Source organism: Mustela putorius, unplaced genomic scaffold, assembly GCF_011764305.1.
Source record: "Mustela putorius furo isolate JIRA1106 unplaced genomic scaffold, ASM1176430v1.1 tig00000145_pilon_pilon_pilon, whole genome shotgun sequence".
In the NCBI taxonomy this organism is placed as follows: domain Eukaryota; kingdom Metazoa; phylum Chordata; class Mammalia; order Carnivora; family Mustelidae; genus Mustela; species Mustela putorius.
In genome coordinates, this window is record NW_025421294.1 from 24,254,237 (window position 1) to 24,275,025 (window position 20,789).

The 20,789-nt window shown below is 39.9% G+C and overlaps 1 protein-coding gene across 2 annotated transcripts in view; it reads left to right on the forward strand.

Annotated features, from left to right (window-relative positions):
• SPOCK1 (SPARC (osteonectin), cwcv and kazal like domains proteoglycan 1) overlaps positions 1-12,890 on the forward strand; it is a 500,003-nt gene extending 487,113 nt beyond the window's left edge. For both annotated transcript variants that reach the window (XM_045075472.1, XM_004744908.3), the window contains 3 exons: positions 2,139-2,201; positions 8,568-8,705; positions 9,354-12,890. In XM_045075472.1, the coding sequence (XP_044931407.1) occupies positions 2,139-2,201; positions 8,568-8,705; positions 9,354-9,544 (392 nt within the window). In that variant the 3' untranslated portion in view covers positions 9,545-12,890. The remainder of the gene's footprint in view (positions 1-2,138; positions 2,202-8,567; positions 8,706-9,353) is intronic.
• The last annotated feature ends 7,899 nt before the right edge of the window (positions 12,891-20,789 follow it).

Below are 20,789 nucleotides of genomic sequence, written 5' to 3' on the forward strand. Positions count from 1 at the left end.
TTAAAATAACAGTTGAATATTTGTAAAAAAACAAAAACAAAAACAAATAATTGTTTTTTTGTTTTTTTGTTTTTTTTTTTTTTAGTACAGAAAGAAAGGTGCTAAATAGAACTTCCTGGAGCAAAAAAGTTTGTTATACTGCTATCTTTAAACATGATTCTCCCAGTACTGGGTTTAGCTGTACAATAATGGAAACCATTTCCTAGGACATGTCTTAGTTTGGCTCAGTCTATATGTAGCCCTTTTCCTGGGGACATGTAATGTATTTTTATGCTGTGGGATTAAAACTTTGGTTCCATTTGATTAGTCTCTCTTTTTTTTTTTTTTTTAAGATATTCTTTATTTATTTGACAGAGAGAGAGAGAGGTCACACGTAGTCAGAGAGGCAGGCAGAAAGAGGAGGAAGCAGGCTCTCTGCTGAGCGGAGAGCCCAATGCGGAGCTCGATCCCAGCACCCTGAGATCATGACCTGAGCCAAAGGCTGAGGCTTTAACCCACTGAGCCACCCCGGTGCCCCTTGGTTAGTCTTCTTGAAGAAGCATTAGTAACCTGGATCTTGAGCCTGAGTTCTGCTGCTTCAGATACAACCTTCATTCCTTTCAGTGTATAATTTTGTCCTTGAGACTTTGTATTTGCATTGAGCTCTGGTCTCACAGTGTCTTTTTCACAAGCATCCTTGCCTACTTGGAGGAGTCTTTGGTAACTTGTCATCTGCTCAGCAGCCAACATTTTTTCTGTTAGAATTCTTTATCTGGAATTTGGTCTAACTCTTCACTGCTTTTTTCACAGCAGTTTCTTGTATGTCTCAGCCTGATTCATGTTTCCTTGCTGAAAAAGAAGCAGAATTTTTACAATTACTGTGGGACAGTTTGAGGAACTGACCCAGTGTTATGTAAATGAAGGTGACTTGTACGTCTTGGAATAGTCTTCCAAATGCCTGTGGTTTCACACAGAGATGAACCTTTCCAGTTGCAAAATAGGAATAATAATGGTACCTACTTTGTGGGATTGTTGTAAATATTAAGACAAAATTCTAGAACATTTTCTGGTACCCGTGTCCTAGTAAATGCTACCTTTCATCTTCAAAGATGGACTTTATTTCCCTTTTCCTTGTTTTCAGTTGGCATCTTTCTCCAATACTCAGAAAGCACCTTAACCCCAGCAGTATCCAGATTTTATTAGCTTTTCTCAAGGAACAAGCAGCAAGATGGTGTGGTGTGCAATGCACAGGCTAATAGATGTAAAGAGGTACTCTGGTACTTACTACAGGTCCCAAAGTTGCTTGGACAGAAGTAGTGTAGGGCCTTTGAGCACAGAGCAGAACCTTGCCAAGCCACAGGGTGTGCATGGCCAAGTCATGGTAACACTCAGTATGGGTGCAACCGTATTCCTTTAAGCTCAGAACAGAGTCAGTTCTCCAGACTGGAGAACTGTGCACTCCCATATGCTCTACTTAGCCATGTGGTTCCCACTGTATCAGTCCTTCACCACAACAGGTGTTTCATAATTGAGGACTTGGAGGCTGAGAGAGATTTACCCAAAGCATTTTACTGTGAGGTGGCAGAGTTGAGAATTAAGGTCTCCCTTTTCTCTATTTGCTGCCTCTCTACGTATCTCGGATAGCTTCAGAGTTGGCCCTTGTGGCCTGTGTTGTCCTACCCTGGGGTACTGAGCCAGGGTAATCCAAGTAGCCATTCAAATCCTCTTTCTATCCTTCAGCAAGGCCTGGGGTACATCAAGTATTTGTCACCTTCCCTCTGGTTCGCGGCTCCTGTGTTGCATTCAGAACATTTAACCACTAGGAAGCTTTGATCCTAGTTCTCAGCTGACTAAAATGTCTATTGCCAGATCACCTAGTTGGCACCTAGCATTTGCTTCAGTTGAAGGTGGGCAGAAAAATTAGTATACAGTGCAGGTAGCCCCCAAATACTATTTAAGTACCTTGCAGGGTAAGATTTTTTTCTTTTTTAATTAGTAACACTAATGGTCTGAATTTGTTTTGCTGTATAATAACAGCATATGGAGTAATTCCAGTCCCAGGTGTGTCATTGTGTACATTTCACATCAAGAGTGGAGCCAATCATTAGAGATTATGTCCCACACCATCTGGAAACTGACTTTCATAAATTATTTTTTAGGTCTCCCTTGCCAGAATGAAATGAACAGGATTCAGAAGCTGAGCAAGGGGAAAAGCCTGCTGGGTGAGTACAATTTCGTGTCACTCGTTTAAACAACTAATTAAACCATCCATGTCTCTTGTAATATTGAGCCACAGCAATGGTTATTCAATTAGGTACCTGCGTTTCCTGAAAGAAACGCGCCCCTTCATCCCCAGACAGCTGGCCAGAGGTAAGTTGAGGCGAGGGAGCTGGTTGAGAAACGCTGCCTCCTCCCTTAGTGGGGGACTAGTGGGCGGGGCCCCAGCACCATTGCTACCTCCAACTCCTCCCTGATGTGGTCTGGAAATTCCAGAATTATTCCCCAGATTAAGTTGTCTGTGCAAGGAGGAAGATGCGCTGGGCCCTCTTCTGGTTCAAAGACTTTGCATTTCTTGGTTTCGCCTGCATAATCGTAGAGGAAAGCATAAGGCTGTTCAGAGAGTGTACCTTTCCCTGTCTGAATGTTAACCGTGTTTTTTTCCTGGACCTGCCAAGCTGGGGCTGAGGTAAAGGTAACATAGGCCGGCTTGTCGAGGTGTCCCTTGCAGCCGCATGTCCTCCTTCTCCAGCACTCAAGGGGCCTCCTGGCAGAGAGTGGTAAGGCTCATTTGTTGGCCGAAAAAGGAGTCTGTGTTGCTTTACTTGCTTTTTAAAAAAAGAACTGACAGCTGCAGTACAGGAATTCAGAATTATTCTTGTTAGGCCGTAAGAAGCAGGTGCCTTGCCTAAGCAGCTTGCCATTTCTGACGTGTACCTATTTACTGGAAGGAAACGGGCAAGTTTGCTGCAGCTTGTCAGAAGTAGGCCGCCTGTGAACTCTGGCAGGTTCTCCTCCACTGCTTCTTGGGTCACCTCAGAATACCTAGCTGCTCCTTCATTCTTTTGAAAGGTATTCACTGGCTTGCCTCAGATGTCCCGCTTCTGATAATCCCTGCTGTTCAACTCGGAAAGAACCCCGAAGTTGTAATTCTGACCTGGGTGGACCCAGGCTCTAAAAAGACAAAGGCATCTTTCTGGGGTGAAGGCCAATGGCTGGCTCCCTCCTTCCATAGGTATTTCCAGCACAAGGCCTTGTGCTCACCTACATGATGTCTCCATGCTGGCGAGTATTTGGGATTTGAGTTTTGTACTGAAAGACCCCCCCCCCAGTCTTTAAATAATTAACTGCTCTTTGCGGGTCTTTCAGTACCTAAGGTGCACAGGTATAGAATAGTATAAATCTGTTTTTAAAATTTTATTTTCATGGGCTATGGATCTCCTCTGAGTGCTTTGTTATTTAATAATGAGACATTTATAAGTTACGGAGTCCAAGATAAAATGTCTCATCTTCTGTCTTCCCTACAAAGTGCCTATGTTTGTCCTATCATGAATCCCACCTAGTTCTTAAGCTTACTTTATCACATCTCCCCACATACAGAGATTATTCTGGCTGACTCCTAAAAAATATCACTGACCTTCTTGCACTTTATTTTTTTCATAGGGAAATCTCCTAATATAATACATGTGTTTTCAGGGGTATTTGAATTTAAAAAACAACCTCCCATCAGTTATAGTTACTGCTTCCTTAGGAAGAATGGTAATTCTATTACCTCATTGATTTAGAGCAACACCTGCTTCTTACCAGCCTGGAGGCTAAGCCCAGGATCCGGTTTTCTTTTTTGTCTATCAAGTGCTATTGTTTTCCAGCGGCAGCACTAGGAGAGGGGTCAGCATTTCTTCAGCTTTCTAGTAGGTCTTCTTTGCAGACTTTGATTGAGAATGTATTCACAAATCTCTCTGCCTTCTGGTCATGGGAATCATCTGTTGCTTTTGTTTTTCCTTTTCTGTCCTCCTGCTGTACACTGGCAGAGATTCTGAGTGTGTGGGTACCAGCAGACTTACTTATCCTTTAGGATGGTTCTCTGTGGTTATCTATTTGATCTCTGAGAGCCTGGTCACCTTAGAATAGCCTGGTGACAGGGCGTTGAAGAGTTGTTGCCACAATCAGCAGGATCTGAGGTTAAATCCAGTTCAAAAGAGTAAACCCATTGCTTCCCATGCTACACTTCCTTCTGGAGTCTATTACTTGAAATAAATTAAGGAGCAGAAAGCCAGAGAGGTAAGCAAACGCTTTGCTTTCATACCAGTGTTATTACTCTGGTCACATTCAGGAGTATTTTCCCCATAGAAGAGAAGTATGCAATTATGAAACACATACACTCTAAGAAAAACCAAAACTGAGAAACAGAGCATTCAAGTGTGAGGACAGAGGTATTCTCAAACCGTAAGTTAAGTTTACTAACCCCAGGCTTACTGAAATACCACCAAAGGATTTACTCTATAGAAATGAAACAATCCCAGAAGGAATTATTTAGATCCAGTTGTGGAGAAGAAATAAGACATGCTGCTATTGACCATAGAAATGTTCTAGAGCAAGAATGAAAAGTTCAGACTGTTGGGGGGCAGTGAGGATAAAAGGTGGTAAGCTTCTAGTTTATTCTGGAAAAAAAGAAAACCTAGATTAACTTGAACTCTTATTGTTGAATTTCCCACAGAGAAAGAGAGGTATAACAATACTGGAAATAGACTATAGAGTGGTTAAACCTATAGAAGAAAAAGATGGGACTTAAAATCCTGATCATTTCAACAAAATGGGGAAAAAGAAGAACATGTGTATCTGTAATCAGAAGAAATGTAAATGGACCAAAACTCATTATGAGACCAATTTTTACTTTTAGAGGTAAAGGTAAAACCATCACACTAAAAGTTGAAACTAAAAGATATTAAAGACTTCTTTCCATAAAAATCTGATCTAGCAAATGCTTTGTCTTGAATTCTATAAACAATTCTATAAACAAAGAGGTGCTGAAATGTTCCTTTTTCTATCACCATATTATGGTATGCTTGCAACTTTAAAACAAAAGAGAATTAAAAGAAGGAATCATCATACCTACAATTGTTACCAGACATATACCTCTTGAAACTTAGCTCAAGTAGACAGAAGAAATGAATAACCTGATTAATTTGCATTTGTATATAGCCTTAGAATACATATATATGTATTCCTGTACATAATCATGAAATGTATTGTCTTTTCAAACACCAATGGAGTATTTGCTTTGGATTACACCACCAAAGAAAACTAAACAATCCCCCAAACCCCACACATGAAGGGGGCAGGGGGAGCATATAATTTTTAAAAAGTACAATAAAACAATTAGAAGTAGAAGAAAATGAAAATTTTGTGTACCAAAATCAGAGGGAAGCAACTAAAGTGAAACTTACCTTCAAATGCATTAAAAAAAATAATAAAAGTTCTAATTAGAAAAGCTTTATAGGAATATTATGAAGTGAAACAATCAAGACTAATGTAGAAAACCATGAAATAGACAACTCTTTGGCAATTGGAAAGGCTCAAATACTGTTTTGAATTTATGAGAATGTGACTTCAGATATAAGATGCTGTTATAAACTTGTGGCTTTCAAATTTCAGCACGTATTAGAACACAGGGAGGGATTATTATATTTTTATATATACAAATATGTATTGTATTTTATTTATATTATATATATGTATATATATATATGTGTGTGTGTGTGTGTGTATACACACACACATTATTATAATATTATTTCTAGGTCCTTTTCTCAAAGTATCTGGTTCAGCAGACCTGGGGTGGGGCTCACATACTTGCTTTTTTCTAAGATGTTTCCAGGTGTAAACCAAACTCAGAAGTACATTAAAAGGATAATTTCCATGATCAAATGGGATTTAATTCTGAGATGCAAGGATGGTTCAAAATACATCATAGTAATAGAATCTGGTATCGTAACAGACATAGAAAATATATTTGACAAAATTCAACATCCATTTTTGACTTTGAACACAAATTAGATATAAAAAGAACAAACCTCAACATAGTAAACACCATATACAACAACCAACATCATACCCATGGTGAAGGGGTGAAAGCTTTTCCTCTAAGATCAAGACTAAGACAATACTACCCACGCTTAACACTCCTATTCAGCATAGTACTGCAAGTCCTAGCCAATACAGTCAGGCAAGAAGAAGAAACAAATGGCATCCAAGTTGGAAAGTAAGAAGTAAGATTTTCTTTGTTTGTAGTTGCTGTGTTTTAACCAATGAAGTGAAAGATCTATACACTGAAAACTATCTGACACTGATAAAATAAATCAAAGAAAACACAAATAAACTAAAAGGAATCCCATGTTCATGGATTGGAAGAGTTAATACTGTTAAAATATCCATATTACCCAAAGCTGTCTACAAATTCATTGCTATACCTACCAAAAGTCCAATGGAATTTTTTGCAGAAGTAGAAATAACAATCCTAAAATCCATACAGAACCACAAAGACCTCAAATAGGGAAAGCAGTCCTGAGAAAGGAGAACAAAGTAGGAGACATCACATTTCCTGATTTCAAGCAAATTATCAAGGTATAGTTATCAAAATGCCATGGTGGCATCAAAACAGAAAGATCAAGGAAACAGAATCAAGAGCCCCCAAATAAATTCACATATATAAGGTCAACTTAGACTTAGTAAGGGAGCCAAGAATATTCACTGGAGAAAAGACAATCTCTTAAATAAATAGTGCTAGGAAAATTGAATGTATATAAAAGATTGAAACTATATCTCAATTTTTATGAGTGGTAGAAGATAAACTCCAAATGGACTAAAGACTTAAATGTAAGAATGGAAACCATAAAACTCTGAAAAGTAAACATAGGGGAAAAGCTCCTGGACATGGGCCTCGGCAATGATTTTTTGGATGGGTCACCAAAAGCACAAACAATAAAAAATTACAGAAGCTTCTGAACAGCAGAATTATCACTAAAATTAAAACCTACAGAACGAGAAAAGAATATTTGCAAACCATGTATCTGACAAAGGCTTAAAGAACTCACACAATTCAATAGCAAAGAAAAATCTGATTTAAAGATGGGTAGAATATCTGAATAGACATTTTTTTAAAGATTCATTTATTTACTTGAGAGAAAGAGAGTAGGAGGAGGGGCAGAGGGAGAGAACCTTTAAGCAGACTCTCTACTTATCACAGAGCCTGATTTGGACTTGATTTCACCACCCATGAGATCATGACCTGAGCAGAAACCAAGAATCAGACACTTAACCAACTGAGCCACCCAAGCACCCAGAATGGATAACATGCAGATGGCCAACAGGTACAACAAAAGATGCTCTATGTCATTAATTACTAGGGAAATGCAAACCAAAACCACAATGAGATAACCACCTCACAGTCACAGTGGCTATCATCAAAGCAACAACAGACAACAAATATTGGTGAGGTCACAGAGAAAAGGGAAGCTTCGTGTGCTGTTGATGTGAATGCGAACTGCTACAGCCACTATGGAAAGGAGTATGGAGGGTCATAAAAACATTTAAAATAGAACTACCCTATAACCGAGCAATTCCACTATTCAGAATATATCCCAAGGAAATAACATCATATCAAAGAGATATCTGCACTCCCGGGTTCATGGCAGAATTATTTACAATAGCCAAGAAATGGCAACAACTTAGGGGTCTACTGACGGATCACTGAATAACTATTGTGTGTGTATGTGTACACAATAGAATATTATACACCATAGAAAGAAGGAAGTCCTGCCAATTGTGACAACATGGAATGAGACGGAGGACAAGATGCTAAGTGAAGTAAGTCAGACGAGTAGCATACGATCTTACCTGTATGTGGAACCTAAAACAACTCATAGGAAAGGATGCCAAACCGGTAGTTACCATAGGCAGGGAGAACTGGAGGAAGGTGGTCAAAAGGTACACACTTCCAGTTACAAGTTAGGACTAGGAATTTAATGTATGGTGTGAAGACTATAGTCACCACTGCTGTGGTACATATTAAAGTTGTCAGTAGCAAATCCTAAGAGTTCTCATCATACAGAAGGATGGATGTTAATTACCTTGACTGCAATAATCACCTCACAGAGTACGTAAGTCAAATGTTGCTGTACACTGGACATTCCACAGTGCTCCATCTCAATCCTGTCTCCATAAGACTGGGAAACTCTTAAGAAAGAGAGGTTGGGAGAACCAGGTGGTGGGTATTAGAGAGGGCATGGATTGCATGGAGCACTGGGTGTGGTGCAAAAACAATGAATACTGTTATGCTAAAATTTAAAAAAAAAAAATTATCAGCATTTTAAAGGGAAAAATAAAAACTTAACCACGAAGGGATCCTGTCTCACCTTGAGCCCATCCAGGACCCTGTAAATCTTGATAAAACAATAACCAGCCGCTCCATTCCCCCTACTATCTCTGCTGGAAATCCCATCTGATGTGTTCAGCCCTCTTTTCTTTCTTGGGGGTCATTAACCCTGAGTTTCTGAGCACGTGTATTCAGTTTGGACTTTGTCTTCCCTCAGGAGTGTTCATCCCTCGGTGTAACGAGGAGGGCTATTACAAAGCCACACAGTGCCACGGCAGCACGGGCCAGTGCTGGTGTGTGGATAAATACGGCAACGAGCTGGCCGGCTCCAGGAAACAGGGCGCTGTGAGCTGTGGTGAGTAGGGCCTTCTGCGTCAGCCCCTCAGTGACCTCTGTTGAATGGCAGGTCTTGACTGTATGAAGATCTGGGCAGAGGAGTCTGGAGACCTATCTGTGGTCTAGAGTGAACAGTTGTGTCTTGTTTTAAGATTTTATTTATTTATTTGAAAGAGAGAGATGCAATGGGAGTGGGAAAGGGAGAAGTATGCTCCTTGCTGAGCAGGGAGCCTCATGCAGGGCTCGATCCCAGGACCCCAGGATCATGACCTGAGCTGAAGGCAGAGGCTTAATGACTGAGCCACCCAGGCACCCCCACAGGGAACAACTTTACAGTGCAGACACAAGAACCCTGAAATCACATGAGGTTAGGCATAGCTAGCTTTCTGAGGGGCAGGGACTCACCGTGACCAGGGGACTGGATCACATTTTTTGACAGCGCACAACTTCACTAAACCCCCAGGGTTCTCCCCAAGAAGGCAGAAGCATCTCCGGACCTCTGGGGCTCACAAAGCTTGTGGCCCATGCCATGTCAACTAACCACATCCACACAGAGATGATCCAATATTCAGAGAGTAAACTGCATGGTTTCTCCCTATGCTTAAGTTGCATGAAAAGGACCCACAGCAACTAACCTCCCATCTCTCCTTTCGTCTTCTCATTTCAGAAGAGGAGCAGGAGACCTCGGGGGATTTTGGCAGTGGCGGCGCTGTGGTCCTGCTGGATGACCTGGAGGACGAGCGGGAGCTGGGACCAAAGGACAGATCCGGGAAGCTGAGGGTGCACACCCGGGCAGTGACAGAGGATGACGAGGATGAGGACGACGACAAAGAGGACGAGGTGGGCTACATCTGGTAGTCCCCACGAGGAAGAGGACACGAGGTTTGCACCGACCGGCAAGTCACTTCCTACTCCGGCATTTGTATCTAAGACCCCACAGCACCAAGGCCTCTTCTCCATTGTTGCTCTCTGTACCCGACCTGAGGTTTGGAAGACCGCTCCTTGTCCCCCGAACATTCTGGTCTTGCATACAGTTGTGTGGGAAGAAGGGTGTTGTGTTCTGTTTTTATTTAGACAGGGGAGCGGCTGGCTGAGCTGGATTGGAGCCTCCTTCCCTCCCGTGAGAGTTGTGCAACGCGCATGTGAAGGTTGTGGGATTCTGACCGTGCAGGGAGCCCCCCACCTTGTAAACGTCCAAGATGCTTTTCGATTACCCACACCAGTGGTCATTCCAGCATGGTTCCCAGCCTTACGGTGTCTAAGTGCTTTTCTTGTGTCCTGTAGATGTCGTGGAAAACACACCACACTGTACTTTCTTCTGCCCTATCCCCACCACCCCTCGTGGTAATAATTAAAAATTCTTTTTTCATATCACTCTATCTGGCTTCCTACAAACAACAGCCTTAATTCAGTCAAGAGTTCCTTCGGGGAATTGATTTTCCTCATGAACAAGGGTGTCTGGATGCTTCTCTGTACATGCCTAAGGATGTCTGTATGTACAGAGTAGATTGTGTGTACAAGACACACACACACCACTCAGAAAAAGCACTTCAGTATCTTCTTGAAACTCATTTGAAACACAATTATAAATTTGTCAGCTTGTCCAGACCTGGATCACAATTTCTGGAATAAGAAATGTAGATCAGAAGTTCTTTTTTTGCACTAAGAGTTAGCACTTGTAGCCTGCAGGCTGAGGAGGTTCCTTTCCCTATGCATTAGGAGAGTTACTGGAAGCCCTTTGATTTGGATAAGCCTCTGTCCGCCTAAATCACTTTCCTTGCAGAAGCCATGAGACTCCCACATGGGCAACTTCACAAGCCATCTTTTTCATTTCGGCTCAAAGCTTCCCTTCCCCTCCTCCCCGGGGCTGCAGCAATCCTGTCTGCCACGGGTTCCTACCTTCCCTACCGACGCAAGGGCTTTTCCCAAGGCACGGATACACGTCCCCTGCTCCCCAAGAAGACAATACCACAGTGTTCCTTAGCAGAAGAAAATTCAGGATTCTTAACCTCATCTTTTGCTTTTGCCCCATTTCTATCCACAGATCATAGCAAGGGTACACAAGCTGTACAGATTTTATACCACTCATCGTTACTAAAAAGAAATCCCAAAGGGAGGCCACAAAGAACTTCATCATAGCACCTGGAAGCTAGGGTTGGATCTTTAAGAGCTACTCCTTACCCCATCCCCACACCTGCAGAAGTGTCAAGAGGCTGATGAAGCAAGCTGTCCACCAGCGTTTCTTTTCCCTAAGTCAGCTCATGATTACAGTCTGTCTCCAAATTTGGTAGGGTCAGCCTCTCTATCGTTTCAAGGATTTCTGCCCCTATCAAGCTGGCTCAGATCTAAGTACCAAAGACTAGTCTTCAAAGTGGCCCCATTTAGTTCAGGACCTCAGACCCTTAAGCACCTGCCCCACCGGGTTCCAAGTACCTGGTGACCCTCATCAACGCCTCCCCCGCCAAGGCTCTGTAGCCCACATTGGTTTATCTTCCTTTCCTCCTGAGCTCCAGCCCATCCACAAGACAACCACGTAAACTCAGGCAAAAAATACACTCAGCTGAACCATGGTCATGGCAGTAGCTGACCAACCCCCCGCCCCCACCTCAAATGGACCATTTCTTTGTACTTTACCAAGCTGCCTTCAAACCAGCATTTTCTAACCCTAGCATTGGCCACAGTGGCATCATTCCTAGACTTAGTCTCAGAAGGGAAATGAATATACGTGATACAACCAACTTCTTTGGCCCGGGAGACATGGGTACCACCAGGACCCTCCGTAGAGCGAGAATGGAGACGAACTCTGTATTGGGATGGCAACTCCATCACCTCTCTTTCAATTGTTTTCCCTCACTTGAACAAAACACTGAGGTGGTAATTCAGAAAACAGGTGCTTAATTGCAGCTAGATTATAATAGAGTGTATACAAGAATCAAGACATATTAAAAAAATTCAGTTTAGGCCATTAAAGAAAACCATCGTTACTGTCTCCTCTGAGCTTGGAAAAACGCACAAGAGAACAAATTAAAAGCGACAAATTGCTTTCACTTAGAAAAACTTCCAGGAACAGAGAACCACTGATTCTAATTTGCCTAATTATCTTATGACAAGTGTCAAATTAAGATGACACTTAAAGATTCTTAGCATTAACTTAACGATGGAGAAGAGTGGGCTCAGCAGTCAGTTCCCAGTAAGGTAACGAGATGCTTGTTTTCAAAGATATTCCAAGAAGATGTTTTGATTCATTAAAATAGTAAATAAAAAGCCCTCCTAAGACTGGAACCCCAAATCAATGGAGCAACATTAACACCACTTTGCATGCCTCACTTTGGCATGACAGATTTTTAAAGGGCTTTGCTGCTTTTCACAAGAACTAAACATTCGATTTTCTAGTTACCTTATCCTTAGAGGTAGAATTTGTGATTTCCTCTTTTTGGGCAGGAGTCCTTTTGCTAGTGACTAAGTATACATAAAATTCTTGATTAAACAAAAATAATACCGTGATAATCCAGTCCCTTTCTTTGAGACAGGTATTGAACTGAATCCTCACTCATTTCTGCGCGCACTCTACTAAACAGCTTTATTCTTATTCCACACGTGGTTCTTTTATTTAATACTGTTGCCTCAGCATTGACCCTAAATCCCAGAATTTTCTTCCACCATGGTTAGTTGTCTGCCATATTGATGTCTTTTTAATTCCACAGATATTCTAGGCATGGGAATACCTTACTACTCAACCTGAGATTTTGTTACCAGTTTTCCCTTCTTTACACCCATTTCCCCATGCCCAGCAGTGAATGACTAAGTGTCTGTCCAGGTCTGCCCCTCTACTTTTCCCAGAATGCCATTCACACTTTTTTTTCCCCACCTTGACCACATTGTACAGTAACATCTAACATCTAAGAGCCCTTTCTACAGTGGGTGGTTTTGGTCTTTTTATACCTTTTTCTCAAAGTCACCGATGTTTGTCCCTGTTCAATGTGTAGCATTGTAATGAGAGCCCACCAAATCCTGAGTGTCATTTTGTTGTCCCTATTGTAGATGAAATAGTGATGTAGAAAAATTCTAGTAAATTCTGAATGCTTTTCCACGTAGACTTCTCTGGAATGTGAACACGACTCTTTGGTTAATAGTAAATGCTTAACTGTAGTCCTGAGTAGGTGCATTTCTGTCTGTCTCAATAAATTTTGATTTGTCTGCAACATCTGAGTGTGTGTATTTTCTCAGCTTGCATGTCTTCTCACTGAGCCGTGGCCATGCTCAGTCTTTGGAGGACAAACAGCATAGGCAGACGGGGGAGGTAGACCAGTTGGCAGTCCAGCCTGCCCTGGCCCCTCTCAGTGCATCCTGTGCCCACACAGTCTAGAACCAAACCTCCTAACCCCTATGTTTGCAGCTTTTCCACTGTGTTACTTCATTTTTACCTATCAGATTTGTGTTGTCATCCTGTTGACAACCTTAAACTTTCCCAGTTCTGCTTATTCTTTCCCTCCCATTAGTTATTCTCCAATTCTCCTAAAGAAAAGAAAAGAGAAAGAAAGAAATTCTTCTTTACAGGGGATTCTGAGTTTTCTTCAGTTCATGGATTAACATACCAGAGGCTTGTCAAACATCAGAAAGCACCCAAATTGGAACAGGAATTATTTCCTTTCCAGCTTTATTCACATTTGGGCCAGTGTGCCTATGACTTAATTATACCCTTAGTGAGTAATTTTGCCAAAAGCTAAGGTAGACACTGTCTTATGAATAATTCTGTTCCTTTACCCCATGGAGTAGATTTTACAGACAATCTGTGGATTGACAATTCAGGGAAAGGTGTTTCACAGGTCCACAAAATAACTAATGTTAGCAGAACAATGACCAATATGAACCCTCCAGGGTAGTTTCAGGACACATTAAGGGAAAGTTGACATTTGCGGATACTCTCCAAATCCATCTCAAATCAGCACTGTTGTGCAGGTCAGCTATCACACTTCTCCTCCAGCTGTGACTTCATGGATTCCACGGGGGTTCATTTAAAGGTCAAGCCCAAACGAAGGAGAGCTGAGCCAGAGCTCCAGCTTTGGTAATTCATGGTTAGCAAGAAGGTCATTGCCCCTTCTCTTACAAGGCTCACTCATTTGTATGATTTATGTGGGCAAATTGATTCAAGGAAAGAGGAAGATTTTAAAATGTATTCACTCTGCAAGCCTTTATACATTTATAAGTGAATATGTGTTGGAGTGACACATGCCGCTGTGGGCAGGCCCCACACTGAGTTCTAGGAGTATCGGTGTAAATAAAATGTGGTTGCTGCTCTGTCAAGTTACCTCCTTGATAACTTCTCTGGCCCACTTCTCTTTGACTTTACCTGATTTCTCTGGACAGTACTATGTATGCCACTGGTTTCAACCATCTTCCCTCCTCTGAGAAGCCCCCAGTCTATAGCTTGAGTGTGCATTTTGATTCTCACTCCATCCAGAAACATCACCTGCCATTTACATAATTTTACCCGAATTTCCCAATGATATCTCAATTCCAAACCTTAAACAATGAAAATGATAAAATGAAACCCAGCATGAATGTGCCTAAGGCAGCGTGAGTCAGCAGGGCTGTTCTAAAAAACACGAGCCATAATGACAAGGACTGATCATTTCCTCCCATCAAAATTAATAACATCATAAACAAACTGAAAAGATAAACAAGATACCCAAGAAGATACTGGTGACATAAAACAGATGAAGGATTAGTACATAATTTTTTTTAAGCTCCTAAATTTGTAAGAGAGAGACAGCCCAACAGACTAATGGGAAAAGATAAAAACAAGCAACTCACAGCAGAAGGACAAATGGCAAGGAAACCATTCCTAACCTCACTGATGATCACATAAACACAAATTAAGGATCTATCATTTTTCACTCAAAAAAATGTTGAGTGTTGACAAGAATGTGGCATAAAGAACACCTGCACCCTGTGTATAGTCAGAAAACCCGGAGGGAGGGCAGTTTGGCAACAGCCACTGATATAAGAATATAAGCCGTAGGACCCCATTATTCCACTTCTCGGTAAATACTACAAGACAGGGGAACAGTGCATGATTTACAAAGGACATGGGCATGTATATCCACTATAACATCACTGATAGAACAGGCAAACTGCAACGGAACTCAACATCCATCCATAAGGAATTCTACTCTGGAATATTATGCAACAGTCAAAAAAGAGTGGTGTAACTTCATACGCACAGAGTTAGCAAAACTTCTACAATATCAGTTGTGCAAAGAAAAAGTTTGGGGGTATGTACATATGGAAGGAAATATCTAAAGTATGGAGAACAGTACAAGGCCTGAATGGACACCCACTAAGTTGGTAGCAGGGGTGACTTCTAAGAGCAGGACTGGGATTGTGTCTATAGCCAAGAGGGACATCAGCCTCATTGCCACGTTTCATGATTTAAAAAAATAAATAAATAACACAACCAATACACTAGAAGGTTTTAGGTCATTTCAAAGCTTATTAATTTTTTTTTAAAGATTTTTATTTATTTATTTGACAGAGAGATCACAAGTAGGCAGAGAGGCAGGCAGAGAGAGAGAGGAGGAAGCAGGCTCCCTGCTGAGCGGAGAGCCCGATGCGGGACTCGATCCCAGGACCCTGAGATCATGACCTGAGCCGAAGGCAGCAGCTTAACCCACTGAGCCACCCAGGCGCCCCTCAAAGCTTATTAATTTAAAAATAATTCATCAGCTTCCTCTTTGCAATGTCTCCCTCATGATTTCAGGAATGGCATCATCACCTCTGACCTTCTGCCCCAACCTGTATTATGTCCTTAGATTCTGTCTGTTCATCCTTCTAAATATCTTTTCTTCTCTCTGTCACCGCCACTGTCATGATTCTGACCCCCATCATCTTTCTCAATCGCACAAGGACGTTTTTAACTAGTGACTGCTTTATCCTTACCCAGTTCCCGCTGCTTCCAAGGAGTTGATTCTCAATGAAAATATGATCATGCCACTACCCTACTTAATTTTTAAAGTTTCCCCTCACTTTCAATATAAACTACTGAACTTGGCAAACAAGCTACTTTGTAATTGATTCTTTTGTGCTTCTTTGTCCCCTTGCATTCTTCACTTCTCAAATTGTAATTTTTTTCCTAAGCCCTTCCACGCTTCTCAAGCTTCAGCCTGTTTTCTTGATGGTTCCTTTACCTGAGATGCCTAAGGAACTCAGCTCAATTATTCTCTGGGAACCCTTCTCAGTTTCTCCCAGCAGAACCAGGTATTCCTCTTCTCCTTTGGCACCCTATGTACCTCCAATATAGTGCCTTGTGTCATATCCAGTTCTCTCACCAGGAGAGCAATAGATGGAACCCTCTTCTGCTGTTGGTGGGAATGCAAGCTGGTGTAGCCATCGTGGAGAACAGTATGGAGATTCCTCAAGTAGTTAAAAATAGAGCTTTCCCATGCCCCAGCAACTAAACTACAAGGCATTTATCAAAAGCATATGAAAATGGTGATTTGAAGAGGCACCTGCACCCCAATGTTTAAAGCAGCAATGTCCACAATAGTCAGAATGTGTAAAGAGCCCAGGTGTCCATAGACAGATGAATGGACAAAGAAGATGTGATATATATAATGGAATATTAGTCATAAAAAAGAATGAAATCTTGCCATTTGCAAAACGTGGATGGAACTAGATGGCATTATGCTAAGTGAAATAAGGCAGTCAAAGAAAGCCAAATAGCACATGATTTCACTCAAATGTGTAATTTAAGAAGTAAAATAAAAAGATGATGCTAGGAGAGGGAAGGAAAAATTGAAAAAGATAAAAACAGGGAGGCAAACCAGAAGAGACTCTCAAGTGCAGGGAACAAACTGAAAGTTACTGGAAGGGAGATGGGTGGGGTGATGGGGTAATGGTGTGATGGGCATTAGGAGCATGCTTGATGTAACGAGTACTGGGTGTTACATGCAAATGACGAATCACTAAATTCTACCCCTGAAACTAATAATTTTAAAAAAGCAAGAGATGGAGCAAAATGGCAGACAAAGAAGCTCCAAGGCTTCATTCCCCCACACAGAAATATTTAAAAACACCCAAAACTAAAATAAAGTTGTAATGTCTCTGTAAAAAGTTAGAAGTCTGCAGCAACCAAGTGAACATCCAATCAACAAAAAGCCACATTCAAAATGGCAGGACTTTCATGGTGTTTTTGCTTGCCCAAGACCACTATCTTCGCAGTGCAGCATTGTCTTAATTTAGAGCAGATGGCAGCCCAATTTCCAATTCCATAAAGCACAAAGGAAGAAAAAAACTTTTTTTTTTTTTCAATATTCTACCTGTCTGGAGACAGCCCAAAGACCTGGTCTTTGGCTTACCTAACTCAAATTCCATACAGAGATAAAGGATAGGCACACCTCATGAAAGATGCAGAGGGATTACAGACTCGCAGATGCCTCGGACAAGAGATCATGGGTAAAGGCAGACAATAAACCATCTAAGACTCTGAAGAAAAGCTGAAAGGAGACTCTTTGGGAAATTAAGACAGTCGAAACCAGTTATGTACGTGGGAGAGGGGGAGTCACACACAGGCCCAGTAAAGATGTAGTGAGGCAAGATGCATGAGAAAACCTCACATTTCCACCTTGGGCTGATCCCAAACCTCAGACATGCCCAGTTAATTAGCGAAGGACTACACTGGCACAGAACTAGTCTACAAAGACTGAGAGATATAGTTGTTTTTCTCAAATGCCCTAATGAAAAACAAAAACAAAAAATCACAATGTACATAAGCCATCAAGACCCATTCAAAGGAAAAAAACAAAGTGGCAGAAATTGTTCCGGGAGAGGCAAAGCCAATGGACTTAGAGGACAGAGGATTTAAAGCAACTTCATAAATACGTTTGGATAGCTAAAAGAAAACATGAACAAAAGACTATGAAAATCAGGCAAATGATCAATGAAAAAGGAGAAGACATTTAAAAAAAACCCAATTAGAAACAATGGAGCTGAAAAATACAGGAACTAAATATAAAAATATCACTGGAAGAATTTAAATAGCAGATCTGGGCAGGCAAGAAAAAAAATCATTGAACTTGAAGATAAGACTTGTGAAATTATCAAGTCTGATGAAAAGAAAGAAGAAAAATGAAGAAAAGCCAACAGAGCCTAAGGGATTTCTGAAACTCCATGAAGTTGACAATATACATATTACGGTAATGGCAGAAGGAGAAGAGAGAAAAATGTAGAGAGATTATTTGAAAAAATAATGGCTGAAAATGTCTGAATTTGAGGAAAGCATGGATTTATATATCCAAGAAGCTCAGTGAATGGGAAGTGTAATAAATTTAAAAAGAGAAACGCAGCAAGATACATCATAATCAAATTTTTGAAGTCAAAGCGAAAGAGTATTTTAAAGCAACAAGAGAAAAGGGACTCATCGCATATAAGGGATCCTTTATAAGACTATCAGCAAATTTTCCAGGAGGAACTTTGGAGGCCAGAAAGCAGTATCATAAAATTATATATTAAAAGAAAGAAAATAAAATCTTATCACCCAAGAATTCCTTAACTGGTAAAAATGTCCTTTAGAAATGAGGAAGAAATTAAGATACTCTCAGATGAAAACTGAGGGGGTTCATTACCACTAGACCTGTCCTACAGGAAATGTTGAAAGGAGTCCCTCAGGTTGACATGATAGAATGCTAGACAGTACCCCAAAACAATATGAAGATACAGGATTCTCTGGCAAAGGTAAATACCTGGGCAATTATTTTTTAAAAGTACTATTGTAATTCTGGTTTGTAACATTTTTTATTTTCTAAAGGAGTAAAAAAACAAATGCAGAAGAAGTCATTATAAAGCTATGATAATGGGTATATAATATATAAAGATATAATTTGTGACATTAATAACATAAAACATAGATTACTAGCAGAATGGATTAAGAAACAGTAATGACAAAACATGATCCAACTATTTGATAGCTACAAAAGACTGACTGGGGATGTGGAAAAAATAGTTTGAAATTGAAAAAATGGAAAAAGATAATCCATAAAAGTGGTAACCAAAAGAGAACAATGTGGCTACACAGATATAAGAGAAAAAGAATATCATCAGAGAATGATGAATTCGGGTTAATTCGCCAAAACATCCAACAATTATAGACCTACAGATACCAAAAATCACAGCACCAACATAAATGAAAAATACTGGCATAGTTTAAAGGAGAAATAAATAACTCTATAATAAATGGAGACTTCAGTAGTTCACTTTGAATAATGAATAAAATCAGACAGAGTATGGGTTAGAAAGAACTTGTACAACATCATCAGCCAATGGACCTAAAAGACACATACAGAACACTTTACACAACAGCAGCAAAATATACATTTTCCTTACATGTAAAATATTCAGGATAGACCACATATGAAGATGCAAACAAGTTTTATTGTCTTAAGATTTTAAACTGGATAAATTTTAAAATATTGAAATCATACTAAGTATCTTTTCTGATCACATACACTGAAAACAGAAATCAGTAACAAAAAGAAAAACAGAAAATTAAAAAATATGTGAAATTAAAGAACACACTCCTAAACAATCAATGAATCAAATAAAAAACTACAAAGGAAATTAGAAAATATCTTGACACAAAAGGCAATGAAAATAAAAACATACCAAAATTTACAAGATGCAATGACAGCAGGGGTAAGAGTACAGATTATGGCTCCAAATGCTTATGTTATTTACCCAAAGATCTTGACTCAACAACCTAACTTTACACCTTCAGAAACTAGAAGAAAAAGTAAACCCAGAGCTAGCAGTTGATAGAAAATAGATTAGAGCACATAAATAAAATAAAGAATAAAAAATGCAGACTGTCAACAAAAACAAAAGCTCTTCAAAAAGATTAACACAGCTACGAAAATTTAGTTAAACTGGCTAGGAAAAAAGAGAAAAGACTCAAATTACTAAAATTAGAAATGGAAGTGGGGAAAATTGCTACTGATTTTATAGAAATAAGAAGTATTATAAGAGAGTTGTGAACAACTGTATGCCAACAATTGAATAGCTTAGCTGAAATGAACAATTCCTAGAAACACAGAACCTCCCAAGACGGAATTATCAAGAAACATAAAACCTGAATACACTTTTAATAAGTAAGGGTACTGAATCAGAAATCGAAAATCTCCCAAAAGAGAAAAACTCTGGATCACACTGGTGCACTGGTGAATGTCACCAAACATTTAAGGAAAAGTTAGCATCAGTCCTCAAATTCTTTCCAAAACACTGAAGAGGAGGCAACACTTCTTAACTTTGTCTAAGAGGCAAACATTACTGTGATACCAAAGCCAGACAAAGACACTAAAGAAAACTATAGACCAAAATGCCTTATAGCTATTCATGTAAAAATCCTCAAAAGAATATTAGCAAACCAAATTCAGAAACATATTAAAGATTTATAAGTCATGACCAAACTATTTATCTCTTAAATCCAAGATGTTTCACCATATAAAAATCAATCAACATAATGTATCACATTAACAGAATGAAGGAAAACAATCACATGATCATTTCAAATGATGCAGGAAATATTTTTATGAAATTTAACACTTTTTTTTAGATAAACAGTCTATAAACTAAGAACAGAAGGAAACTACCTCAACATAATCATATCCACAGATGAAAATCCCACAGCTAACATCAGACTCAATGACGAAAGACAAAGCTTTTAGCTTATGATCACAAGACAGACAAGGATGTCCACTTTTACCACTCCTATTCAACACAGTATTGGAAGTACTAACCACAGCAATTAGGCAAGGAAAATTAACTAAAGACAACTAACTAGGAAAGAAAGAAGCAAATTTCTGTTTGCTGATGACATGATCTTAAACACAGAAAACCTTAAAATATCCATAGGAAGAATTTAGGATAAAATATTTGAAGGAAACTGCAGAATACAAAATCAACCCACAAAAATCAGCTGTGTTTTTGTACACTAACAATGAACAATTTGAAAAGAAAATTAATAATTTCCTCTACAATAGCATCAAAAAGAATAAAATACTTAGAGGAGTAAACTTATCCAAAGAACAAAAACTTGCCCACTGAAAGCTAC